Source organism: Marmota flaviventris, chromosome 5 (genome assembly GCF_047511675.1).
Source record: "Marmota flaviventris isolate mMarFla1 chromosome 5, mMarFla1.hap1, whole genome shotgun sequence".
In the NCBI taxonomy this organism is placed as follows: Eukaryota; Metazoa; Chordata; class Mammalia; order Rodentia; family Sciuridae; genus Marmota; species Marmota flaviventris.
Genome location: NC_092502.1, coordinates 33230727 through 33258535, shown reverse-complemented (window position 1 = coordinate 33258535; position 27809 = coordinate 33230727). Strand labels below are relative to the sequence as shown.

Below are 27809 nucleotides of genomic sequence, written 5' to 3'. Positions count from 1 at the left end.
AAGGAAAGGAGAAAACAAAAAGGGGTTAGAACTAAGTCCTTGCTTTAGCCCCACTATTGCGGTAGCGTCCCAATTTCAGAATAATCGATCACTCTCATAAAGATAGGCCATGTCAAGGGCAGGGCTGTCCCTCAGAGTCCAGGCCAGTCGCCCTCCCTCTCTGGGCAGTAAGTTGGGAGCTGGCCCGCCGGCCAGCGGAGACCCACAGACGCGGCGCCCCGCTCGGCCACCTGGGTGGCTGGACCGCGGAAGCCCCGCCCGCCCGGCCCCGCCGGAGGCAAGACCACGCCCCTGCCTCGGGCGCACCCGGCGCGAGGCCGCCCACCGCGTCACCCTCCCCCGGCCCCCGCCTTGCCGCACTGTCTGCCGGCGGGGGCGGGGCGAGCCTCGCGGCCCAGGCTCGGAACCCGCCCCGGCCTCGCGCCCTATGTAAGGCAGGCCGCGGCACCCGGGCCGCGGTGGCGGCGACAGCGGGAGCTCGCGAGCCTCCCGAGTCGGAGGGGGGTCTCCGGTGCGTTCCTCGCTCGCTCGTTCTCTCGGGCGGCGGGTGCGCACACGCCCGCAGCGCCCCGCCCCCGCGCGCCGCGGTGTCCCCAGTGATCCCCGGGCCGCTGAGGACAACATGCGGGACTACGAGGAGGTGACCGCCTTCCTGGGCGAGTGGGGGCCCTTCCAGCGCCTCATCTTCTTCCTGCTCAGTGCCAGCATCATCCCCAATGGCTTCAACGGTATGTCAGTCGTGTTTCTGACGGGGACCCCGGAGCACCACTGCCGTGTGCCGGACACCGCGAATCTGAGCAGCGCGTGGCGCAACCACAGTATCCCGCTGGTGCGGCAGGACGATCGCGAGGTGCCCCACAGCTGCCGCCGCTACCGGCTAGCTACCATCTCCAACTTCTCAGCACTCGGGTTGGAACCGGGACGCGACGTGGACCTGGAGCAGCTGGAGCAGGAGAGCTGCCTGGATGGCTGGGAATTCAGCCAGGACGTCTACCTGTCCACCATCGTGACCGAGGTGGGTAGCAGCCCCCCACCAGGGTCAGATGACACAGAGCGGACAGATGTGGTCTTTGAACCCTCCCACCCCCAGGTGTGCACAGGACGCTGTCACCTTCCCATCCCACAGGATACCCTGGTGATGAGCATCCTCCAGCCAGGTGGCTTAGGAGTTACTTGGGAGTTGACTTACAGCCAGAGCATGACCCTCACAACAAGAGTGTCAGGCTGGCCCTGAATCCTGATGGCCACATTGGAGATGGAACCAAGAAGGCCCTGGCAGCCCTTGGGAGATGCTCTAAGATGCTGAGTGATCCAGCTTTTCTCTAGATGGTAGTGGAAATGATGAGAAGCGGAGTCAGGACTTGTCACCATTTTGACTTGCCATTTGGCATCTGTTCAGAGAAAAGAAATAACTATTCTTTTCAGAACTTTTAAAGTTAAAGGAAGCATATGTAGAAAACTGTCTTCCCTCCACAGTCTGGGCATACCCTGTGAAGAATTGTTTTCCTTTGGCCCATGGGAAGCTGTACCTTTTTAAAGACCCATGCACCTGATGATGTATTCAGTCAAAAATAATTGGCCAGATTTAGTGAAAGCATATAACTAACCTCAGTTCATAGGGACTGAAGGTAGGCAGTACCTTTCTTATTCTTTAGCCCCTTGGGTTTTCCTTTTGGGTAGCTTTATCTGTCCCCAGGTGAACCCATAGTCATTTGATGGTAATGGTGCATGTGGATGTACTTTGAGACTTACTAAGGTAATTACACTAATTCCCTGGAGTCTCAGTAGAACTGAGTAAGCAGGTCAATGAAAAGAGTCCTCCTTGATAGGCTTTGCGCCACTAGGTTCACTACATGTCAGATTAGGAATTTGTGGTTAAGGAAAGCTTCCTTGAGGAGGTTGCCTCTGAATGAGTTCCGTGTGTTCAAGATGGCAATCGCAGGAAAATGTAGCAGGAGGGCAGAGGGAAAGGAATGATGGCAGAAGTCATGGGTCTGGCCTGGCATCACACCCTGCTGGAGGCAGGTACTGATATTCCTAGAGCATCAAAGAACCTTACAGGGACTCTGAAGGCCAAGGTCTGTTGCTTCTGAGGGCTGTCACTCTTCAAGGGTAGAGTCTGAGAGTTGCCCCAGGAGACTCACTGTGTGTACATATGTGTTTTCTGTAATTATTTAGAAGTTTGACATCCTCAGCATCTATATCTGCTCACTCCATATAAAAGTAAGAGGAATGTGACCTAAGTAAGCCCCACTGGGATTTCTCACCCTACTAGGTGACATCTTTCCAGTAGTGACATCTTTCCAGTGTCCTGAAGCATCACTCCTTGACAAAAGAGTCACTAAGTGGAAGCAGCCTACTGCTTTGTGACCCATGAGTGCACAAAGAATCAGAATTTCAAATTGTCCCAAATTCTGTTTTATACACTCACAAGTGTGTCTGTTATCTCCCCGGAAGCCAGTGAAAACTGTGAAAGCAGAGTCTGTATCTGGGGTTGCAGGCATAGATCACAGAAGGAAGCCAGGCTCCATGATCTAGGAGTTCCTACAAATTCTACTTGTGGTTGCCCAAAGAAAGGGGAGGCCTGAGGTCAGAATCAGCTCATGGTACCTCTTGGGGTTTTCCCCTAACCTGAAGTGTTCCTGCTTATTTAAGTCATTTGTTCCTACTTTGTTGTCCCTATCCTACCTTCTCCCCAGAATGGTGATATCACTGATGAGCTAGCTCTCAGTGGCCAGCTATGTGGAATTGTCCTGACCCTTCTGACCCTACTTTGCTGTCAGTGTCAAACTGTTTTATATATGTATGCTTAGACTTCATTTAGCTGTGTAAGCAGTTTCGCAAGAGCTATGTGCACTTTTACCTACTTACAGGTCAGTATTTGCAGGGAGGCAAGATTAATGCTTTACCTAGCTCTTTGTTTGGGATCTGGAATGCTTGACTGGAAGTTCAAGGCTGCTGGTTCCTCTTAAGGGAATAGTCACTATTGGAAGCTGCTTCATCAACATTCTGATGACTTGTTCTAAGGCTCATTATCTTTCAACCCAGACAGGCCTGCTGACTGCTGCAGCTAGTCCCATGCTTGCTAATGTCTCCAAGCCTGCCCTCTGACCCAAAGGAAACATAGAGGTGTTTGTAATACACTAGTATTGAGTATCTATTCATATTTGATAGACAACTAAAACCTCAGCTCTTCTTTTTTTTTCTTTTTTCAAGTTAAAGTCCAACTTTGCATCTCCCTTATCTCCACACAGTATTGAATGCAGGGGAAATTTCCATTTGGGAAATTTTTTACAGAATAGTTTAATGAATAATTTAAGAAATCTGAAATTTAAGAACTAAGAAAAATGGCTAGTTTAATTCATAGAAGGGAAACTTGGAAGAAGCCAAAAGGATTGACTAGAATGTTTTAAAAGAACAGTGATTCTCCACCCCATTGACTAGAGCTTGGTGCTGTGTGTATCTGGATCAAGGCATTAGGATTAGCAGAAAGAAGGGGACACTATGAGGTGAAAGAGATTTATGCACCCATGTTTCACGAGTGGTTTAATGATACGCATACTTCTAGCAGACCCTTCTTCTGGCCCCTCAATCATCCAGCTCACCTTTCAGTGCTTCTCAAACCAGGGCTGTCCCCTTCCTCTGGGAACTGGGTTAATTTTTCAGGCTGCAGGGCCTACCTGTTCTTTGATTTCAACACAGCCCAAACCAACCTGCAGGCAGAAAGTGTCTTTGAGAAACTTCTAAAATTTCTGGCACCTACAAGTTGGGGCTCCTTCAGCTGAGACCTGGCAGTCCTCTGCATCACCTTGCTCCCTTCATGTTCCTCCTCTCCAGAAACCCCAGGGCCCAGTCCTTGGCAGGACTCTGACTCACTTGCTTTTTTCCTGAATTAGCTTTTCTTTCAGTCTTGTTTCATGCCTAGATGGTCTTGGGAGATGGGAGAGCCCCCACAGTTATCCACAAGCCTATGTGGACAAAAAACCCAGCACCCTGGGAAGCTGGGCCAGACTGATTCTAGGCTGGAAAGACCAGAGAGAGAGAGAGACCTGAAACCTGTGCCTTTGCTGCACTTTCTTAGGGGAAGCACAGAACCTTACCCATGCCTTTACAGCCCTATGGCAAACCAGAGAAGCCACTTGCTAGACCCCGTGTTCCCCCCCCAACCCCCAGCAATTAATCATAGTGGACCAATCTGACCATGAGTGGTCAGACTGAGCCCCTTCTCTAGCTAGCTCAGAACTATCAACCTGGGTCCAAGTTCTGAGAGTTGACAGGCAAGGGGGTCAGGAAACAAAAGAATTTATTGTAGAGATTGAAATGTAGGGTTCATTTGGACTTTGAGGAGACAAGACCTAGGACCAAGCTCAAAGAATACTATGATGTTGGCAGCCCTTTTATTTGTCCATTCGCTCATTCACTCATGTACCAAACAGTTCATGAGCTACTCCTCCACAGAGGGCATCACCACCAGGCATTGTAGAGGATATGGTAGCGAATACTTTTTTGTCTTTGCCCTGATGGCCAAGGGGCAAGGATCTAGTATTAATTTATTTTTTTAAAACAAAGTCTCTCTATGTTTCCCAGGCTGGTCTCAAACCCATGGGCCCAAATCATCCTTCTGCCTCCATGTCCTAAGTAGCTGGGACTTACAGGCTTATGCCATGATACCTGGCAAGGATCCACCATTAATTGCAGTGGGAGGCAGGACAAGAATATGTGGTCTTCTGTAACACACGGTGCCTACCAGTGTACTTGACCATTGATGCGCTCAGCCTAGGTACATCTCAGGGAAGAATATTCACCTTATGGGCACAGACCCTATCTCTTTTCCCTTCCAGCCAATTCACAGGTAAGAACATTTAGTCCCAGGGAACTATGTTATTTCTGTACATCCCATAATTGAAAAGCAATGCCAGTTACATACAAGGTACAAGGACCAGGTGTTTATCCACGATATCGTGGAGAAAGGCATCGGGCTCCATTGCCAAAAAATGGACAGGGGGGCCCAATGCTCCGGGGCCCAAAACCACAAATATACGGAGCACTGGAGGAACCCAGCAACCCCATCAGGGTAGTGCCCAGGACACATTGTCCATCAGATCCCTCATCAGACAAACCAGAGGGAGCGCAGGGTTGGACATCTGCGCCTCCGCCAGAGCAGTACTAACTCCAGAGATGGGAGTTCAAATCATTCCCACAGGGGTAAAAGGACCTCTTCCCAAAGGAACAGTAGGCTTATTATTGGGACGCAGCTCTTCTACTCTAAAAGGACTTATGATAAGTCCTGGGGTAATTGATCCCGATTATGAAGGTGAAATAAAAATTATAGCCAGTTCTCCAAAGGGTATATCAATAATTTCACCAGGAGATAGAATAGCACAGTTACTAATAATACCCAGCCTACATGATAAATTTTCCAGTCGTACTGTAGAAAGAGGTTCTAAGGGATTAGGCTCCACAGGTGTAGATTGGGCTATGCTTTCTTTAAATTTAGATTCTCGCCCCATGCTAAAACTAAATATTCAAGGACATGAATTTAATGGGCTAGTGGATACAGGTGCAGACCTTAGCATCATCTCTCGTCAAGAATGGCCAAAACATTGGCCTTTACAACAAGCCACTCAAACGCTTCAAGGCCTAGGAGTGGTGACTAATCCCCATAGAAGTGCAATGGTATTAGATTGGAAGGATCCTGAAGGATGTGAAGGAACTATACAGCCATATGTATTGGATCATCTTCCCGTAAATTTATGGGGACGAGATGTCCTAGATCAATTAGGTTTGACATTAACAAATAACATCAACCAAAATGCACCCACTATTATGACTAGACAAGGTTTTAGGAAAGGAAAAAGATTAGAAAAACAAGAACAAGGTATAGCAGCACCAATACAAATAAATCAAGGAACGGACAGACATGGGTTGGATTTTCAGAAAGGGCCACTGAGACAATAAAAATTACTTGGAAATCAGAAAGACCAGTATGGGTTCCTCAGTGGCCCCTGACTAAAGAAAAGATACAAGCAGCCCATGACCTGGTCAAACAACAATTAGCGGAAGGACATATACAACCTTCTGTATCTCCCCATAATACTCCCATTTTTGTCATCAAAAAGAAATCTGGTAAATGGAGATTATTGCAAGATTTAAGAGCCATTAATAATGAGATGGTTATTATGGGACCTGCTCAATCGGGGATTCCTCAATTGTCTGCTTTGCCAAAAACTTGGTATGTTTTAGTTATAGATATTAAAGATTGTTTTTTTTCAATTCCAGTTCATCCTGAGGATAGTCCACATTTTGCATTTACTATCCCTGCACTGAATCATGAAGGTCCTGATCAGAGATATGAATGGAAAGTACTCCCTCAAGGGATGGCTAACAGCCCAACTATGTGTCAAATTTATGTTAACAAAGTAATCCAGCCACTTAGAAATCAAAATCCTGAACTACAAATATTTCACTATATGGATGATGTATTATTAGCACACAACGATAAAAACACATTGCTAGAATGTTATGCCACACTTACAAACTTATTAAAAAAATTATAATCTAGAGATAGCAATAGATAAAGTACAATTAAATTTTCCAATTAATTATTTAGGAGTTCTATTATCCTCAACCATGGTCCGTCCACCAAAAATTCAAATACGAGTAGATCAACTCAAATCACTTAACGACTTTCAAAAGTTATTAGGAGACATAAATTGGATAACGCCTTATCTAGGTATACCAACAGGAGAGTTGGGACCTTTATTTGATATCCTAAAAGGTCCATCAGATCCAAATTCACCCTGCATGTTAACGCCTGAAGCGAGAAAGGCATTAAGAATCATTGAAACATATATTGAAAATATGCATTTGGATAGAATTGATATAAGTTTGCCTTTATTATTTATTGTACTACCAACAAAAAATATTCCTACAGGAGTATTTTGGCAAGAAGGTCCATTATTATGGATACATTTATCTTATTCTCCTAACACTATTCTTACTAGGTATCCTGGGGCTGCTGTGAGCTAATCATCAGCCGGCAGCTGGAAGTTTGCTGGCAGCTGGAAGTTTGCTGGGGCCCCTTCGGCTGTGGCTCTCAACAGTTCTCCCTCTCATAAAAAGTTTAACACCTAGAGGCATAAATTTATAAAGAAAATGAAATATCTAAAGTGCACAACTTGAAAAGCTCAGACACATAACATATATATAACTCTGAAGCCATCATTGCTAGAAAGGTTCAGTTCTGACCAGGAAGAAGAGCAAGTCTAGGCCCCTCACCAAAGTTGCTCCCAGATTCTTTCAAGTTGGACCTGCTTTCCCAGCCCACCCAGCTGAGGGGTAATGATGCTAGACTTGGGTCCTAAATCTCAAGTCCACACATTCTGTTTGAACATTGACACTTGTTGCTATCAGCCAGTACAGCCCAAGTAGAGACATCAAAAAGCTGTTCTATAGCTGATTTAGGTAGTTGGGGAGCTCAGTATAGAATACTATGTTCCTTCGCAGACACATTAAGTGGGAAGTACTTAGCCTAGACTCTGTTGGCTTCTTACCCCCTCCCCACCCTCAGGAGGATTCAGACCATGTCCTAGAGTCCACTGAAGTCTGTCTGGTGGTTGGCAGGTAAGTGAATGGATTGATTGGCTGGTTGGTGGGACCGATTTCATGCCTGCTCTTTGTGTTCATTTTTGAGACCTATCACCTTTCCTGACCCTACTCACAGACCCCTCTGTGGTCACGAAGAAAGAGACCTTAATGTAAGTTGGCTTCCAGAGAGCCCAAAGCCAGACTCTAAGAGTTGTCAAGGGCACTCAGTGGTGGGTAGAGGGCACTGTAACTCACGCACTTGCCTTGACCTAGGACAGGATGTACCAAAGGGAGGAGGGGGAATGAGGAGCCTGAGATGCTCCAGGCCAATCCCAAGATGTCTGTGGTCATCCTGTCCTTTGAAGAGCCGTCTGCCCTGGGTTTGGGTGTCCCCCAGCCTTGCTAGTCTTATATTCTCGGGAAACCTGTTTTGTGGAGACCCAACTGGGGTCTACAACACCAGAACTCACTGAAGAAGCCTGTGAGCATCTCTAGTCTAACTTAGCTGAATCACTCCCAAGTCCTTGTGGTAGACCTGTTGAGAAACAGCTGTTGGCTTTGAATCCTTCTTTTCATCTTTGTTGTTTCAAAAGTAACATCCCATCATACTCAGTATCCATAATCTGACTCCTGAAGTTTAGATGCTGGCACCCTGTCATGACTCCCTCAACTTTGTCTCCCCACTAGTCCCAGTTTTGGCTTTAGCAGCCATGGGTGATTGGACCTGCCCTAGGACACTCATCTACCCGCCAAAGAGATGACATCACTGAGGTGCACAGGTGGGAAGGCTGTAGCATCCTGAGCATTCTAGTCTAGGTACTCAGGGTCCTTGACTCCTGCTAGGCTTCCTCCACATTTGGGTGTTCACTGACCCCAGTTCTTCCCTGGGTTGGGAATCATCACCATACTCAGCCCATCCAGGCAAATGCTTATTCCAAAGTGGAGAGACAGCAGCACCTGAGAGAACCTTGTCACTGCAAGTGTTCTTTGTGCCCAGACATCCAACCCCTCTAGAGGTGTGCAGAGGCTATGTGCACACACAGCCCAACAGGGCAGAGCAGACTTGCTTCAGCCTCTGTTGCTGACCTGTAAGAGATGCTTTGTTCCAGGATCTACACCTTCCCCCTGTCTTTGATGGTTACTGGGGAACCAGCAGGCTCCATGGAAGGCAGGCAGTAGCCTAGTGCCAAGCTAGCAAGGGTCTGAATTCCCAGAAGGGTGACCGTGCATGTGAGAAGCCTGCAAAGGTTACTACCGTGCGCAGTCTCTGTTCTGAAAACATTTTTCTTGAAACCAAAGTTTCTTGTTTCAGCTTGCTTTCTTCTTTTGGTTCATTAGGCTGGGATAACCTAAAGTCTGTGTCTAACTTAATCCCCATGTACTCCTTCCTGCCTGCAGATCTCTTTTCTTGTTCCTAGTAATAATATAGAGGGAGTCACACACTATGTATGGAAACTTGAGCAGCATAGCCTGTTCCCTACCTCAGTCTCTTGTCTTACAACAGGAAAGTTTAGGCACAGTATGTGTGTGTGTTGTGGGAGGTAGGGTGGACTTGTCTGAGGTTAGACAAGAAGCTAACACTTGAGTGAAACTTAAAACTGAGTTTCCTAACTCCCAGCTCAGAGCTCTCAACTGCAGTTGGGCCTAGTATTGTTGGTGTAGAGCATTTGGATTCTAGCTCCAAATATCAAAATAAGGATAAAGGTCATTGGCCCAGGTTGGAAGTGTGAGCAGAGCTAACGGAGTGGGTCTAGATGGTGTACACTGTGCTCAGACCCTTGTAGGATGCTTTGACCTTTAGGCTCACCACTCCCTCACCCCTCCAGTGGCTTGAAGCCCACTGAGTAAAGCATACTCTGCCCCCTCCACAGTTCTGGACTCTGTCCACATTCTTAGGCATGAGCATAAGAGAACTTGCTACATGAGTTTGGCATTTGGGCAGAATGTTATTCCCTGCCTCTCTTTCTTCCTCAATGGAAGCAAGATAATGGAGCCCAAACTATGAAAGACAGGATGGGGAGGGAGAGGTCACCTGCTGTCTGCTCTGCTGCTCAAGTGACCATTGCCTGGGTGAATTTTTACACCAGATCATGCAGGAATGTAGAACATCCTGATTTCATTTTCCAAGAAACCTTAAATTTAAGACCTTTTTTCAAAGAGGTGAGTGATATATCCTTTGCTCCTCTTTCAGTGGAACCTGGTGTGTGAAGATGACTGGAAGCCCCCGCTTACCATCTCCTTGTTTTTTGTGGGTGTGCTGCTGGGCTCTTTCATTTCTGGGCAGCTCTCAGACAGGTAAGGTGTCTGCCTCCTGCAGCTGCAGGGCACCATGGCACCAAGCAAGTAGCACATGCCTGGCCTTGACTTCAGATTGTACTGTTCTCTCAGCTGAGGGCCTTATATTTTAAAAGAACAGAAAGCTGTGTCTGGTATAAACTCCATACCAAGTCAAATAGGCTAACATTCTTCGTCCCCTCTCTCTAACTCTTGCCAAGTAAAGAAACCTGATCTATCTAAGCAGAGTGTATCCATGATGCAGTGACCAATTTTTATTCCATGATTCACTTCTGTACTAGCCTGGCTCACTTTCATTGGGTGATTTGGCACTCTGATGTCCCTGAGATGGAAGAGGCAAATGATCTGTAGGTTGTACCATGGTGGCTACCTCTGAATTCCCAAGAAAAACAGCATTCTCTGTATAAGGTGAGAGATCTCACCAGCCAGCAGAGGTGTGAAGTGAAGAACTCTTTTATGTCCTCAAGACTGAGGCCCCTTAACTAAGAGGCCTGAGGTTATGCACTTACTGTAAGACAAGAAGAACAAATATTTTCTTTACGCATTTGTCATAAACAGGGTATTGGCATAATTCTAAAACTTCTAAAAAATATATTTTTAGTTGTACATAGATGGACACAATAACTTTATTTTGTTGATTACATTTTTTCATATGGTGCTAAGGATCAAACCACAACCCAATTCTAAAACTTTTAACTCAGGGTCCATTCTGGCGTAGGGTATCCAAAAAAACCACTGAAATATGTGCAAAAAAGGGAGGGAGAAGAGAAATTGCATGGAAGATAGAAGGAGACCCTCATTGTTATACAGAATACATGTATGATGATGTGAGGGGGGAAAAAAGAAGTGTGTCACATTAGATTGGGTAGAGAGTGTGATGGGAGGGGAGGGGAGGGGAAGGGGGAAAAGGAAGGACAGCAGAATAAAATAGATATTATTATTGCTGTATGTATATACGTGACTGCATGACCAATGTGATTCTGCAACCTGTACACTCAGAAAAATGAGAAATCAAACCCCATCTGATTCAAATGTATGATATGTCAAGATCATCGTACTATCAGGTGAAACTAAAATAAAAAAAAGAAATATGTGCAAAATATTAGGGACTGTATATAAGCTCCCCCATCCACCAAGGGGTCCATTGTGCTATATTTACTTCTCTGAAGCTTCAGGGTCTGTCACAGAACCCTGAAGTTGAAAACAATGGCCTTCAGCAAGTCCTTGGCCACAGTACCACAAAGGAAACACCCACAGAATCATTGTGTCACCCAGGAAAAAGGTTAACCAGCATCCTCCTGGCTGGTTGGGCTCTCATAGAGAAGTTAAGGATGAGAACATCTTCCCTTAGGGTCAATTCTGCTTTATTTTGTGGCACAAACTCAGGGTAATGTTTTGGTATAATTTGCATCTATGGATTATTGTTAAGTCTTTACCCATGAAAAATTTATGTGAATTTCTCACTAAATCTATCTTTTCCAAAGTGTCATCTAGTGATTAACATCAGAAAAATTTCTGTAGTTACCAGTAAGCATTAAAGAGTTCAATAGACTATGACCACAGACTGACAATTCTAGCTGGGTCAGAGACACTGGCCCTCGTCCAGGAAAGGCCTTTACTTCTCTAGATTTTTTATCTAGTATTAAGCATTGACTAATTATTTATTGGTTTAACAAAGATGTGCCCAATATGTGCCATACTCTGTCATAAGTACTATATGGATTTTTTTAGAAAACCAAATAATTGTGTCCTAATAACCCTAGGAAGTAGGAACTATCATTATTCCCATTTTATAAGTGGAGAAGTAAAACATGGGTTAGATAATGTATGTGCCCAAGGATACTCAGCAGCAAGGTCAAAGTTAAGCTTTAGACCCAGATAGTCTTGATCCTCCAATTTGTATGGACTACTGCTCCAAGGCCCTGCTCTCCTAGAACTTACCTTCTAGCAAAGCAGAATATATCCTACTACTGATGAGAAAATTATTGTTATACTTGGCCATGGGGAGTGATACCGAGAAGTACAGGGTGCTGCAGAGTGTCTAAAGGGGGAGTCACAGGAGGATTCCCTGAGGAATGAAGCATGAGCTGAGAGTTGAAAGATGAGTAGAAATTAGCTCACTGAAAAGGTAGAAGAAGGAGCATTCTGGGAAGGAAGAACAGCATGTACTAAAGCCTAGACAGGATGCTTAGGAATAGGAAAAAAAAAAAAAAAAAAGTTCAGTGTGGTAGAAACAGAGAGTGGTATATACATGAGGGCTCCCAGGCAGGCAGAGTCTGAGCAAAAGATCAAGCACAGCTTAGCACACCATGGTGAGGAGTTTGGGCTTCAGTGACAGAACAGTGTGGTGCTATTGAACGAGTGTAGTGAGCAGATTTGTATTTTTTTAAAGACGTGACAACCAGGCTGGTGTTGTGGCTCAGTGGTAGAGTGCTTGCCTAGCATGTGTGAGGCACTGGGTTTGATTCTCAGCACCACATAAAAATAAACAAACAAAATAAAGGTCCATCAACTAAAAAAAAAAATTTTTAAAAGATATGGCAGCCTTGTGGAGGAAGGATTGAAGTGAAGCAGGAGGGATTGTGGAAAGACAAATTAAGAGATTTTTCACAGTAGTTCATACAAAAGATGACGGTAGCTTGGCCTAGGGTGTGGGGGTAGAGAGGTAAAGTCAATAGGACTTGGCTAATGGGTGAGTGGAAAGGGAGGGGAGGAAGGTTTCTGGCCTGCCTAACTCGGTGAAAGATGATACCCTTCTTTAAGACAGAGAATGCTGGAAGAGAACCATATCTGCTGGAGATGTTGAGTTTAATCGAAACATACCAATTTGGGGGTGACTATGAGACCCCTAGGTGGAGAAATTGAGTATGTGTTTGGATGTATGGGTATGGTGCACCTTGAGAGAGGTTCAGGCTGGAGAAGTGTATTTGGGAATTTGTCACATGTAGTTCCTTCGTCGGAACCCTAAACATAGACATAAGGGCCAGAGGAGAGTGCAGAGTAAGAAGGAGAGGGTCAGGGCCGAGCTTAGGAGATGGGGGAAACTCTCTGGGAGTGGAGTGGCAATTGAGGCTCAGAGGACTTGCGTTAATGTGAACAGAGAGGAGCTAGTTCCCCAAGTTCACAGTGGAAAATTGATGTGTTTTTCTGGATCAACTGTGTCATGGCTGAAGTAGATCTTTATGGGTCATCTTAAGAACCTGCTTACCATGTAACACCATGGTCACCTGAGGGAAGTTTCCAAAAGGTCTACTTCCAAGGAAACAAGGGAAACAAAATTCATGAGTATGTGGAGGATCACCTTAGTCTATAGAGAGGCTAACATACTGCGTTTCAAACATTTTTTAAATTTTTGGTAGCAGAACTTTCTTTTAAGTAGAATCAGTTAAGTCCAGGAAATGAAATAGTTAAAGTGTGGCTGATCTAACTGTAGCCCCTGCCTTTAGCTCTAAATACCACCCCTCAAGCTTGTCTGTACTACCAGAGAAGTCCTAGTCCTCTGTGGGATTAACACTTCTGACCTCACTGCCTCTAAGCAAGCCAAAGAAATTACCTAAGAGCAATAGAGTCATGCCTTCAACAGTAACTCTTGATATGGGACAAAGGTTTATCCTTCTTTCTGGTGTATTATTAAGTCTGAAGTTCAAGAGCAATTTAAATAATCCTGGATTGCCAAAGCCTTTTATCTGACGTTATTCAGTCATCTTTATGAATCATGAGAGACACAGCACTCACTGAGAAGCACTCATATGTCCTGTTTTTTTGTAGAAATGTGTGTGTTTACCACTTTGCATACAGACTTAAAAGCAAGCTTTTCTAGTTACAGTTCCCAAATGCCAAGGACTGATGCTGCTTAAGAGCTTCCTGGACCTTCTTTTCTCTACCATTTTAGGGAACCTTGGATAGGGAAGTGGGGCAGAGGTTATACCAGTGTGCTGTGTAGTTAGTTTGCTTTCACCTCCCCTCCACTGGTGTGTAGAGCACCTTCATGACAGAACAATGCAGGTGGAAATCCTTCTCCACCGGGGTTTCTCAACCTAGCTCTATTAATGTTTTCAGCCAAATATTTCTTTGTGGTGGGGAGCTTTCCTAGGCTTTTTAGAATATTTAGCTACATCTCTGGCCTCTACCCATTAGGTGCTATTAGCACCCCCTGCCTGAATTGTGACAATCAAAACAACAAAGAAACAAACAAACAAAAAAACTGTTACATTGAAGGAAAACACCAAATTCTCTCACACGGCTGCAAGGCCCCACGCAGTCTAGTTCCTACTTCCCTCTGAAATCTGGGCGTAGATGATGCCAGCCCATGTTTGTTGTGCCCCTCCAGCCACAGTGGTGTGTGTCCTTCTCAGAGTCTATAGTGTTCCCCATGCCACCCCCAGGGCTCCTCAGGATAGAAGGTTTACAATACTCTGGTTCCTATGACTTTCCATCATAGTACCTATTAAAAGTCGGTAGATGAAGTGTTGTCATAGGATTTATATTGGTCTCCCTTCAACACCAGACTGAGTATCTTTGAAAGTTTGGTTTCTATACCCTAATCCCCTGTTTTCAACCAGCTACTTTCCCTTTGGGACTCATCATTGTCCTGTTGTCAGGGAGACCCTCCCCCAATGCCCAGTCCCCAGCCCCACCCCAGTTCTGGATGAGTGCCTTTTTGAACTTTTGTGGACCTGGGGGCCATTTCTTCAGTGTACTTGTCTGGGTATGTAATCGCATATTCAGCAGTTTGTCTGTTGATGAAAGTGTGACTGATGTTTTCATCAAGTAAACTATAAGCTCCTTGAGGGTAGAGACAGTGCATCTTTTTTTAAGCAATGTCCCCAGTGCCTAGGACAATAGATACTCAGTACACTCACTGAATAAGGTGGGTGTCAGCTAGTGCTCGATAGATGTAATCTTCCCACTAGATTGACTCTTCCTCCTGTTTGTGATACTCTATTTTAAGTAAACCCATCTAAAACAAAACAAAACATCAACTTGTACTTTTTAAATGAGCATAGATAACAGAAAACTACACCAAACAAATGTGTGACCTAAGGAATTATTCCACAAAAATAATCTTGTAACCCCCACGAAAGCAAGCAATAGAACTTTGTTGTCCATCAAGAAGCCCTGTCCAGGTGCCCCATTTCAATTACAGCACCCTCCCTTACCCATAAGTAACCACTAAACTAACTAGTGTGACTCTTAAAATAACTACTTCCTCATGGAAGAATCCCAAAGACACAATCCCAAATGCCATAATCCCTAAAGTCTAAAATCCTGAAAAATCACAATTCTAAGGTTAAAATCCTGAATGTTGAAATCCTGAAAGCAGAAATCCCCCAAAACAAGATTCTCATTTTAAAAAAAAATAGACTATATAAGAGGAGTAGAAAGCTAATTCTAGGGAAGGGTTTTGTATCTGGGAAGTTTACACAAGATAAGTGCATCACAATGGGCAGAATGAATGACCAGAAATTTGGTGAAGCATTATTTTGGTTATATCTGAGTGTGTTTCCCAAAGATATTAATGTGTGAGCCTGAGTAGACCAAGAGAAAGATCCATAATTAGGTGCTATTTTGAAATTTTAAACTCCAATAAATTAGAAGATCTAGAAGAAATGGATACATTTCTAGACTAGTACAGACCTGCCAAAATTGAACCAAAAGGATTGTTTATAACTAAACAGACCAATAACAAGTAATGAGATCAAAACAGTAATAATAATAATAATAACAATAATAATAAACCCTTCCAACAAAGAAAAGCCCAGGACCAGATGAACTCTCATATGCATTCTCCAAGAACTTTAAAGAGGAGCTAATGCCAATATTCCTGAAATTATTAGAAATAGAAAGGAGCCAATCACTTCCAAATTCATTCTATGAAGCCAGTATCACCCTGTTACCAAAACCAAATAAGGCTACATCAAGGAAAGAAAACTACAGACACTACAGGTCAATATCCCTAATAAACTTAGGTACAAAAATCCTCAATGAAATATTAGCAAGTTGTATTCAACAACATATTAAGAAGATTATACATCATGGCCACATTCCAGGGATGCAGGAACGGTTTAACATATGCAAATCAATTAGTAGAATTCATCACATAAGTGGAATCAAGGACAAAAATCACAATAGTCATCTCAATATATGCAGAGAAAGCCTTTGACAAACTTCAGCACCCATTCATGATAAAAACACCCAAGAAACTAGGGCCAGAAGGCACTTACTTCAACATCATAAAGGCTTCATATGACAAACCCAAAGCCAACTTCATAGTGAATGGGGAAAAAACTGAAAGATTTCTTTTAAAATCTAGAACAAGAGAAGGATGAACATTCTCATCACTCTTATTCTATATAGCACTAGAAATTCTAGCCAGAGAAATTGGGCAAGAGAAGGAAATAAAAGAAAGAAAAATAGGAAGGAAAGAGATCAAATCATCACTGTTTGTAGATGATATGATTCTTTTTAAAACGTCATTGTGAATGCATGATTTAAGCATAATTGATGTGTTTCAGTCCCCTGCTGTCATCAACATAATTGTGGCACTGCCTTTTGAACGACTGTGGTGTCCAGGCTGCACATTGGTTCTGGGAAGCGGGGAGGAGTAACAGCATGGGGACTGGGAACCTGGGACTGTATGGGCACTGGGTACACTGGCAACACTGCCCACAGCCCCTTCTCTTGATGGAACCCCATTCTGCTACCTATCCCAGCTGGTTCTCTGTGACTCTCCTTTCCTTTCTAGGTTTGGTCGGAAGAACGTGCTGTTTGTGACCATGGGCATGCAGACAGGCTTCAGCTTCCTACAGATCTTCTCAAAGAACTTCGAGATGTTTACTGTGCTGTTTGTCCTTGTAGGCATGGGCCAGATCTCCAACTACGTGGCAGCATTTGTCCTGGGTATGGCCATCAAGTTGGAGTTGAGTACTCGATCCTGTGTTTCACTGTCATCCCACCACCTGCCTTTCTGGAGACAGCTCTGATGTTCCTCAAAGGGAAATGGTCTTTAGCAACACTGGCCAGAGCTTCCTGGTGAACCCAGTTTATCAGCAAGGAAACTAAGCCAGACAAGTGACCAGCCTTGGATCCCCAGTGGCACAATAGCCTGACTTCTGATTTCTGGTTCTTTGCTGACCTCCAAGGTGTGGCACCTTGGTCTTGTTAGTAATTTTTGCCATTTTGCTAGAACTCACCAGAAAACATCCTTTTTTAAAGCCTATCAGTACCCAGACTGAGGTAGCTGGTGCAAGATGGAGGCATGCCAGGGAAGTAAGGGCTGTGATGGGCAGGCTTGCTGGGGAAGAGAACTGCCACCTCTGCAGAGCACTGTGGCCAGTGATGTCTGTGGATGGGCATAAATGGGCCTCAGTCACCTTCAGGTTCTGATTCAGAGGACACACTGTAGGATTTTGCTCAGTCCAGCCTGTTCTCGCTGAAAAGGTTGTCTGTCTCACTGTTTGGAGAAATCAGACTCCAGCAATAAAATCTTTGAGTTCCTTGGGTTATATTGGATTATTGGATTATTATATTGGATTATTTTTTCTTTTCACATATAATAGAATTTTTTTCCTCGAAGGATAATAGTCAGCATGTGTGGACTTAGTAATGACTTTGCCTTTAATGATTTCTTCCTCATATAAGAAATTGAAAGGCGCTAACATGGTATCTTTAGCATGTGGCTGAGCAAAGTGGTGACATTTCACAATAGAACAATGGCTAAGGGGCTGAGAGGCCTCAGTGAGGTACTCCCAGGAGTGTGTCAGACTGGACTGGGTTCAAATCCATCTCCTCCCTAGGGCTTGGGAACATAGAAATAATTCTGGCTGCCTCCTTGTCTCTATGTTGAAACTGATACCATGGAAGATTAATAAGAAAATAATCCAAATTAAAGTGCTAACTTCTCTCCTCCCTTGTTTTGAACAGGAACTGAAATTCTTGGCAAGTCAATTCGTATTATATTCTCCACGTTAGGAGTATGCATATTTTATGCCTTTGGCTTCATGGTGCTGCCATTGTTTGCTTACTTCATCAGAGACTGGCGGATGCTGCTGCTGGCACTGACTGTGCCCGGAGTGCTGTGTGCTGCGCTCTGGTGGTGAGTGTGGCCCTGTATTTTCCAGCAGGGTGGCTTCCATCTGGCCTTCACTAGAGGGCAGCAGCAGCCCTCAAATTTGGGCTCCCAGAGACAGGAAGTGTGATTATTGATATTGTTTCAGAGTTTCTCTTCACACTTGGAAGAACCAAAACAAAACAATCCCAAGACATCAATAGACTTGTTCTCAGCCCTGTTCTGGGTTGATCTAAGTGTGGGGAGAAGTAGGTGTGAGAAGCTGGGGTCTAGTGTGACCTCCAGGAAGTTCTCAGACCCCAGAACAACAGAGCAAAGCCCTGGTTCTGGCAGTGTGTTGCTGGCCTCATCCCTTGGCATGGGGAGATGAGAGAGTGCTCCAAAAGTGATGTCCTCAGGGTGGCTGTGCAGAGGCCATGCAATGTAGACTGGTTGGACAGAGAAGAGGCCATTTGTCAGAGTGAAGAGGAATCATCCTTTAGAGTCAGGGAAGATGAGATTACTGGCCCACGAGGAGTGGAGAAGATTTCAGGGCATAGTGGGAAAGAAAATACTTCATCATGGGACCTAGTTATGTCTGTAGGGCTACCTGGTCTTGGTGAGTGCCAAGGCTCCAGGTTACTCTAGGTACAGAGGCCAAGTATGTTGGATAAGTTAGGGGAAGGGTAAGGAGAAAATAGAGATCAATGGGCCAGTGCAGAAGCTTCTGTGGATGCTAGGGACAAGAAATGAATATAGTAGGGTAAGGGCTGGCTGAGCCCTCAGCAGGAGCCAGGCTTCAAGATCCCATCTTGTACCTGTCTTCTTAGAACCAGCAGGGGGCACCACCACCCTTCATAAATGAAGATGGCCAGCCAGTGTAGGAATCCCCTTAGCCTGTGCAGGGCCCTCCAAGTTTTATACACCATAGCCTACCCTAGAGCTCGCACCTCAGGTTTACTGGGTGTGGACCATCTCTTTATTTCTGATTTGTGAACATCTAACACTCTACAAAACTAATTTTGGATCTGAAAACTCATTTCCCACTTCCAGTTATACTATACTGGTCTGTTGGGCAGGAGGCCTCACTGAGATTGTATTTGAACTTCTAGGTTTATCCCTGAGTCCCCTCGATGGCTCATCTCTCAGGGACGATACAAAGAGGCTGAGGTGATCATTCGCAAAGCTGCCAAAATCAATGGAATTGTTGCACCCTCGACCATCTTTGACCCTAGTGAGGTAAGCACCATGTGGGAACTAGTGGGGGCTACGCTGGTCATGATTTGAGGATGGCAGCACACAGCCCAGCTTGAGCCCTACGTCTCCCTGAGACATGCCCTGTTTTAATACTCATTAGTTGAGTAATAGTTTCCAACTGCCTAACATGTTTCTCCTTTCCCATGGTTTTTAGGTTTTCATACATTTTACTTTCTAGGCAATTATATAATAAAATACATCCTTTATGAGAAATAGACCTTACACAATGTCAGCATTTCAGGAAATCATTGTTTCTCATGCCTAAGGTGATTTGTCATCATAAAGGTAATCCAGCACATAGCATTAAAAAAAAAAAAAAAAAACACAACTAGATTTGCCATTGGCAGTGTTCAGCCTCTTTTCACCCTCAGTGGTTAGTTGTTGCATATCATTTTGAAGCCAGGTCCCTTCTGAAGTCCATCTCTTCCTTCTCCACTTTTCTGCAAACCCTGTTCTCACACACCATGAACACTTCTTGGCTCTGCCTTGTTCCTGGTTCTTGCTTTTCCTTCCTGTTCCCTCTCCTTCTGCCCTTCTGCATCAGACATTTCCCTCAAACTCATGACTACAACAATAGGTTAGGATCTGTAAATGCTGACTGATATGGTTCTGGAATCTGTCTGTGGTCTGACAGGAAGACTAGGGACTGGCTGTGGGAAGAGCCTCAAGCAATCATGCTGAAGTGTGAGCAGCCGGTGGGTTAGAGACTCTCGGGACTCAGGATGCAGACTCCAGGCTCAAGAGAGACCAGTTATAAGAGGCCAGTGGCCAACAACAGCCTTGATGGCATCCAGCTTAAGTGGTGGCTTAGCAACAGCTCTCACTCAGCACGTATTGGAAAGGGCTCTGGAGCAGAGGTTAGGGCAGGAGTGTTTCACAGAAGGCTTTTAAATGAGTTGGCCTTGGTGACTTTTAAGTGAGGAACCAGTCTCTGTGAACCCATGAGCCCCACTAGCATCTCTGAGGAAATGAGGCTATTTCAGGGGATCCTTTAAGTCCAAAGTTGACCTTTTGTTGAACTTCTAACTTGGGAAAAACAAGCTCCAAAGCTGGGTTTGCTTAAGAAAGCAACATCAGTATGTTTAGACATGTGGTTTATTAATGGCCTTGGCTGTGCTGAATTTCATAGGAAGTTACTCTGGGTGAAGCTCAGGTCAATTTTCCTGTTTTTCAATTTGAATTTTCCCCCCCTGGAAGCAGACCAGTAACTACATGGTAGGAGGACTCAAAACATGAATCTTTTTAAAATGTCATATCAATAAACTGCACAGCCAGTTTCTCTCTCTGACCCAGAGGGCAGGGAGCCAGCCTTAGGAAGGAATGCTTAGAGGCCTCCCTGGAATGTGGCCACTGATGGGTGGATGGGGATGGTGCAGCGAGGGAACTGTCTGCTTGGGCCTCCGACTTCACTGGGCTCTTTGAGGAACTGGTCACTTCCCTTTACTCCTCATTTTCATTGTCTTTGTTATTGACAAAGACCTGAGGAAGACTTAGCATCCCAAAATCGTCACTATGCTACTGTTCTTTTCAAGAAAGAAAGAAAGATAACACACTCCCTAACTCTGAGAAGCAAGATAGCTATGATGCCAGGTTTACGTTATGTTACTGTATGTTCTAAGTCTTCAACCTTCTTTCCTTCCCATGCCCCCAATCATATTGTCCCTGCAGTTACAAGACCTACGTTCCAAGAAGCAGCAGTCCCACCGCATCCTGGATCTGTTCCGAACCCGAAATATCCGAATAGTCACTATCATGTCCATAATCCTGTGGTGCGTAAGTGAGACATACCTGAGGCTTCGGTAAAGAAAGGCAATCAGCTTCTGGAGGTGGCTCTTGAGCCTCTTATTTGCAGATGTGCCTCAGATCCAAATTGAGACTGTGTCATCAGAAAATGAAAGGGATGTGTCCTGTGATGGATGGAAGAAATGGGCATGTCATAATTCTTAATGTAATAGAACCTCAGAAAAAGAGAATGAAAACTGTGGTGGAGGCTGTTTGAGAACTAGGGACCACTGGGGATCTCCCCACGTCCTGAGGTGAATCATTGCTTACTTCACGTCCTTGCTTAGTAGTTGTTGTCCCCTGCTCCCTTCTACCTACTCACAGATAATGTCTGAGCAGGCCAGCTGGGGCTTTTAAGAAGGATCTGAGTGAAGACACATTGTCTTTTAAGGCTACAGAGACGTCTAAGGACTTTCTGGAAATGTGGAAGTGGGATATGCTCCTTCTGGGATGTTCAGAGACTATCCTGGAGTCAGGGCCATGGCCTAAATGTCCTCAACAGATCCCATCTAACAAGGCACTTCATGAAGAGTCAGGAAGGAATGTGTGAGTTACCAGAGAGAAGGAACACATCTGAGAGTCTGGATAGCTTTTTCTCATATCCAGACCCTGGGATTATAGGAGACTTCAAGCCTCCTGGGTGAATAGTGATAGGATGGGTGAGGAGGGCAGAGGCAGACTTCATTTCTGCACTCCATTGCAGGCTGACCATTGCAGTGGGCTACTTTGGACTTTCCCTTGATGTTCCTAATTTGCATGGAGACATCTATGAGAACTGCTTTCTTTCGGCGGTGGTTGAAGTCCCAGCATACGTGTTGGCCTGGCTGCTGCTGCAACATGTGCCCCAGCGCTCTTCCACTGCTCTCTACCAACCAGCTTTGGGGAGCCCGTCATTTTGCTCACTGGGATGCACTATGAGTCACCCATTTCCAAGGAATGGGCCACGGTCCCCCAGGGCAGGGCACTGCTTCCCAGGTCTGCCTCAAGACAGGACTAGTGTGTAGCCTGCACCTTAGACATGCCAACCCATGATGAGTCACCCACTTTTGGTTTACCCAGCCACTCCTCCCTTCTCTAAATTTCCCAGGAACTGTGGACATACTCTTTTCCTTCATGGTAACAGCATAAAGGTCTGGGTCATCAACAGAGAATACTTACTGAGGAGAGGGCCCAGTAAGGGCATAGGAAACAGTGGAGGACATGCAGATGAGAGGCTGTGGCCCTACCATCTCTCTCCCTCTTATCTCCACAGTACAGTGGGGGTGGTGCCAGTTGCCTCTGACCAGGCCCTTACTGGCTGGTCACCACCAATCATCTGCTGGGGGTCTTTCTCCAAATGTTTTATCTAATGATGCACTTTATTGATATTATCTTTCCAATCCTGTCGCTCCTGACTTGGTGTCTACTGCCTTACTCATTCCCTAGCTCCTTCTGCAGTTGCTAGGTTTGGAGAGGTTCATAGAATAGGGAAATAGGCTTTTCTAAAGTCTTCATCTCAGGGGTTTTGAGGCTGAAAGGCAGGCTGGAATATTTCTTTTAGTGAGGTAAATCTGGTCCTTTGGCTGGGACCCTTGGTATTTGGCATACTCTCAAAATGCATGAAACAGGAACTTACCATTGTACCACTTGGGCTGGGGGGAGTTATCTTTTCTTCTGCGAAGTAAGGTTTGGGGTTAAATCTACTGCTGCCTTCCTAGTCTCTGCTTAGGGTAGTTTGGAACATCCTGAAGTAATTGCATTTTTCAAGTTGTGCAGGTGGGAGAGTGGATACTGCTTCTCCAGCTTTCTTCTGCACTCCATTGCAGGCTGACCATTGCAGTGGGCTACTTTGGACTTTCCCTTGATACTCCTAACTTGCATGGAGACATCTATTTGAACTGCTTTCTTTCGGCGGTGGTTGAAGTCCCAGCATACGTGTTAGCCTGGCTGCTGCTGCAACATGTGCCCCGGCGCTATTCCATGGCCACTGCTCTCTTCCTGGGTGGCAGTGTCCTTCTCTTCGTGCAGCTGGTGCCCCCAGGTAGGGAACATATGCATCAGCAGTCTCGGGTCTTCATTGAGTCACCCACTCTCTACCAGGCTACCTGCCTTAGTTAATTCAAAGAATAAAATGAAGCCCATCACAGATCCCCTGCATATATGCATCCTTAGCCTGAAAATCAAGAAAAAGTACCTAGTGAGACCAGAACATTCTTTGTGGCCAGGGATTTGAAGGGATGGGAAGGAACACCCATTGAAACTGTTGGTTAATTTTACTCTAAATCCAGGTTAATGCGTTTATATTCATTTTCCTCTCCAGAATGGGGGGGGGGGCATCCCCATTACTTTTCCCAGCCCTGCTTTATTTATTCAGCCAATGCTGTGGAGCACATACTGTGGGCTAGGCACTGGGCTTGGTACTAATGATACAGATGTAAACTAGTGTCCTCAGGAAGCCCACATCCTAGTTGAGAAAATATAGAAGGCTCTTTATTTTTCAGATTGTCTTTCCTCCTATGAATAAAAATAAAGTATAGTGGGGAGCTAGTTTACATAAGAGTGGTCATGAACAGCTGCCTAAACAGGGGGCAGTTCAGCTATGAGAAAGTCCAGGAGAACATTTCAGGAAGAAGAGACAAGCAAAAACGGGTTAGGGAGTGAGCCTGGCATGCTTGAGTGAACTAGTGAGAACTGAGAGGGAGAGAGGAAGAGGAGGTCCCAGAGGTCATGGTTAGGATTTTCTAAAATTGTCTTCATATCCCACAGATTGGTGGGAGGAGCCCTTTCTGACCCATTTTAGGAAAGTCAGTGGGCCCTCATCTGTCCATCACTGTGCCTGGAGTCCTCAGTGCACCCATGGGTTTGGGATTCTCTGGTAGTCACTTTAGGTCCCATCAGGCTGGGAACCTTCTGCATAGGAGCAGAGGATGTATTGTGGAGCCCCAGAATGGATGTAGAGGTTCAGATCTGAGCTCAGAAGGACCCTCATGTCTCCTTGTTTAGATAGCAAGAAGGATAGATTGGAGTATCATCCCAAAATTCAGATGGTTTTTAAATGTTTTTGAGGACTGAGTAGAATTAAACCATGAAATGAGTTAGAGTTGAGTTCTCCATTTATCTAGAATCATTAGTTAATTCTGCAGCACCTGCAGTCTGAAGTTCTGGGGTGACAGAACAGACAGCTCCCCAACAGACATGTCCGTAATGACTTCTGCACTAGAAGGCAGGTTGATTGGGCTGTGAAGAGCTTAATCTGGTGGCTTCTAAGTTGAGGACAGTATATATCCACAGAGTTGTAGGTCCCCAGTCTCCTTTCAGGAACCACCTTGGGGTGAAATCTTGGGTATGGCCCCTTATCTCAGGAAGTTATAGAAACTGACCCCAAGGCAAAAAAGGAAATGGAACTCTCAACAGCAGCATAGCCTAAGTTGGTGTCTACTTTCTTTCCTTTGCCCCTCCAGACTTGTATTACTTGGCTACAGTCCTGGTGATGATAGGGAAGTTTGGCATCACTTCTGCCTTCTCCATGGTCTACGTGTACACAGCTGAGCTATACCCCACAGTGGTCAGAAACATGGGTGTGGGAGTCAGCTCCACAGCATCCCGCCTGGGCAGCATCCTGTCTCCCTACTTTGTTTACCTTGGTAAGTTCCCTGGGCCAAGGGCACACTGGAGTGATGGGACAGAAGCACCAATTGGCTTTAATGTGAGCTGGAGATGGCTTGCTCACAGGAAAACAAGCACACAGAGCACATGGGATCCATCCAGTACGGATCTGTGGTTGGGGAGGGATCATGTCCCAGGGCACTGTGGGGGAAGCTCTTGCTTCCAAACAGAAAACTACCTATAGAGTAGCTAAAAAATGGATGAGAAAGAGGACTTTGCTTCTGTTTTGGCCACACAGGCCCTTCATCAGAGAGCATAATTTCTTTATCCTAAGAATCGTCAGAAAAGTTTAGGGAGCCAGAATACTTAACTGGGGATGTTTCTTCTTGGGATCAGGAAAGATGTTCATTCAAGGAGTGTGATACACTGAGGATCATTGTAGCTTGGAGCACTTAACACAGGCTTGTGTCACTTTATGTGGCTGTGCACCAGTTTTCTCTTCCTCAGAATTATTTCCTCATGGCAGCTGCTGTTTCCCTGCCATCCCTAGCCAGCACACCTTTGGAGAGAACTGGCATCTACCCTGAGAATATCCAGAGTGCTCTGTGAGCATGTGGCATAGACCTAATAAGAAGAAATTCTTTTTGCCTCACCTGAAGGCAAATCAAACAGGTTGTGGCACATCTGCAGAGGTGGCAGAGTTATTCCTATCCCTGGACAAGTACCTCGTGTTCCTTGGAAACACAGCATTGAGAAATAGACTAATCATCATGGCTTGGCTTCTCTGCTACCCTGAATCTCTCCCTGGCACCATGGGGGCACGACTGGCCCTCTGAGCCTGCCTGTGCCAGCTGTGGGTTCTGAGAGTGTCTAGGTACAAGATTCCAATCTGGCATCTCAGGCTGTGGGAAGGGCCAAGTCCAGCAAGGAAGGTGACCCCTTTACAAGTCCTAGAAGTGAAAAAGGATAGAGGTAGACCAAATCTCACTGCAGCCTGGGGCTGGGGCTTCTGTCTGCTCTGCCACAGGTGACTATGATCGCTTCCTGCCCTACATTCTCATGGGAAGTCTGACCATTCTGACAGCCATCCTCACCTTGTTCTTCCCAGAAAGCTTCGGCAGCCCTCTCCCCGACACCATTGACCAGATGTTAAGGGTCAAAGGGTAAGGAGACCTCCTTCCTCACAGTAAAGATGCACTGGGTCTGGGCCTGGTCAGCCCCTTGAAGTGGAGCCCCCAGCAGACTTTCTCTCACAAATACCTTGGGCCAGATTAGCCATCAGAGGGTTATGAATGGCAATAATCTGATCCTGTGTGGACATGTCTCCACACACATTGCCAGGGCAACAGCAGCTTTGGGACAGTGCGGAGACTAGGAGAAAATATCTCAGATCTGCTGTATGATTTTTCTTTCCCAGTGAGGTTATCCTCATTTCTGATGTATTTGTTTGTTTTGAGTCTGATAGGCTTCTTTTTCAGATTTGTTCCTAACATTTGTTTTGCTTATTTTAATAGAATAAAATATAGGCAAACCCCAAGCCAAACAAGAATGTTAAAGGATGGTGAAGAAAGCCCCACAATCCTTAAGAGCACAGCCTTTTAACACAACCTCCAGTGAGAGAGGAACTGAAAAGGAAAGCCTGCATCTTGTCAGAAATGGCTGTACAGACTCTGAGTTCAACAGTGACAAATGCCTTTGCTGTTTATTCTGTTGACCCTGTGTCTGGTTTGCTCGTGGATGAGCATCATACCCACTCACAGGATGCATATATATGATCCTGGATATATACGGTTCCTCCAGGGACACCAAGGCTACCTACAGACAACTTGTATATGTCCTAACTATTACAGTGATAGACATGACACTTCCTAAGAAGCCGATGGCTCACTAGATCCTGTAGGATTTGGAAGAATACAAGAGGCATCTGCTAGATGTGTATTTTAATCTTGGACTACCTGAAAAGGCCCCTGATAAAATGGAGGTCTGAGTTTTCTCCCTTCTTTCCCTACATGATGAACTTACGAGGAAAAAAATATTCCACAGGGGGAGTTTGATTTCTCACCTTTTCTCAGTTACAAAGGACATTAACTGGGATGTTGCATCCCCATGGCAGGGAGGAGCCACAGGCTTTAGGGAAACGTAAATATGATTCAGATGAAGAGTTCTGAGCAGATGCAGAACACAGGCAGGTGATTTGTGACCACACTATGACTGCTGGGCAGGCTTGTTTACATCTGATCAAAGCACTGGGCTTGTCAGGCCCACAGGTCTGCTCTCTGTTTTTTACTGCTGTGTAAATTAAGCCTCCTCACTACTAGAGCTTCTTATCTGTGGTTTAAAGGAAGTGTATTAGTGAAAAATTGTCTCCCCTCTCGAAACTGTATTGAGGGGTTTTGTTTTTGTTTGTTTGTTTGTTTGTTTGTTGTGTCTCCTCCTTCTTAAGTTATTTGCCCTTCAGCAAGACCTGGGAAAGGCTATTTCTTTAGCTTCCTGGCTTGTGCCCCTCACCACTGTACAAGGCCTTACCAGCCTTAGCCACTAGCACTTCTCTGAGTGCCAAAAAAAAAAAAAAAAAAAGATGTGATTGTATGTGTTCCTCTTGTGGTACCTAATCATGGGGAAAATTACAAGAAAGAATTGTAAATCACATTCACAATCTTTCAGAGTTGCTCATTTTAGTCATATAACATTATTGGGAGATATTTTGTGTTCAATGTAATTGTCTTTTCTAATTATGTTACCATGGTACTCCTAAAGCATATGTTTCACCTGGTTTTAAAAAAAAACGTATTTTTGTGAAAGCTACTGAAGTGCCTTGGGAAATAAGAAAGTTTTAATAAATAAAATGATTTTTTTAAATAATAGCAATTACCTTCAATCTTGTTTTCCAGAATTTGGTGAGCCCTTGCCACATCAACACCTAACTTTTCTTTCTGTCATTTTGGGCTAATTCTGACAATGGTTAAGGATTAGACTATAAGGCTAAGATCTAATCCCTGTGTACTGGAAATCTGTACTTTAGTAACTGTGAACCGCATCAGCCCTCCTACACAGTGTCTTCGCCTGGGTTCCCCTGAGACCAGCATGTCTGTGCAGTTAGATTGTCTGGGAACAAGATTCCAGGGAACAGGAGTAAATGACAGAGGAGAACCGGGAGGGAAGGAGGCCCAACACTGGGTTATATGATCAGATTGGCCAGTGCCAAGGGCAGGTTGTGTTCCAGTCAGCCAGAACTTCTGAGGAGGACTATAAAATA

At 45.1% G+C, this 27809-nt stretch overlaps 1 protein-coding gene across 6 annotated transcripts; it reads left to right on the top strand.

The window, feature by feature from the left end:
- The first annotated feature begins 385 nt into the window (after positions 1-385).
- Positions 386-27431, top strand: Slc22a5 (solute carrier family 22 member 5). Of its 6 annotated transcripts, XM_071612109.1 has the most exons (11): positions 386-1015; positions 9568-9642; positions 9779-9882; positions 16628-16782; positions 17806-17977; positions 19042-19168; positions 20855-20955; positions 22774-22988; positions 24409-24591; positions 25581-25716; positions 26068-27431. In XM_071612109.1, exons 1-11 carry the CDS (start codon positions 623-625, stop codon positions 26153-26155), a joined length of 1749 nt encoding a protein of 582 aa, XP_071468210.1. In that variant the 5' UTR covers positions 386-622; the 3' UTR covers positions 26156-27431. The 6 variants fall into 6 exon arrangements, with proteins under 6 accessions (XP_071468210.1, XP_071468206.1, XP_027805478.1 ...); XM_071612105.1 differs by lacking the exon at positions 9568-9642 and having other exon boundaries at positions 25662-25716; XM_027949677.3 differs by lacking the exon at positions 9568-9642.
- Positions 27432-27809: the final 378 nt, after the last annotated feature.

Coding starts and splice junctions, on each gene's coding strand:
- Slc22a5 (XM_071612109.1), top strand. CDS start 623: ATGCGGGACTACGAGGAGGTGACCGCCTTCCTGGGCGAGTGGGGGCCC. Junction 1,016..9,567: donor TGTCCACCATCGTGACCGAG/GTGGGTAGCAGC, acceptor CCTCAATGGAAG/CAAGATAATGGAGCCCAAAC. Junction 9,643..9,778: donor CTGTCTGCTCTGCTGCTCAA/GTGACCATTGCC, acceptor CTCCTCTTTCAG/TGGAACCTGGTGTGTGAAGA.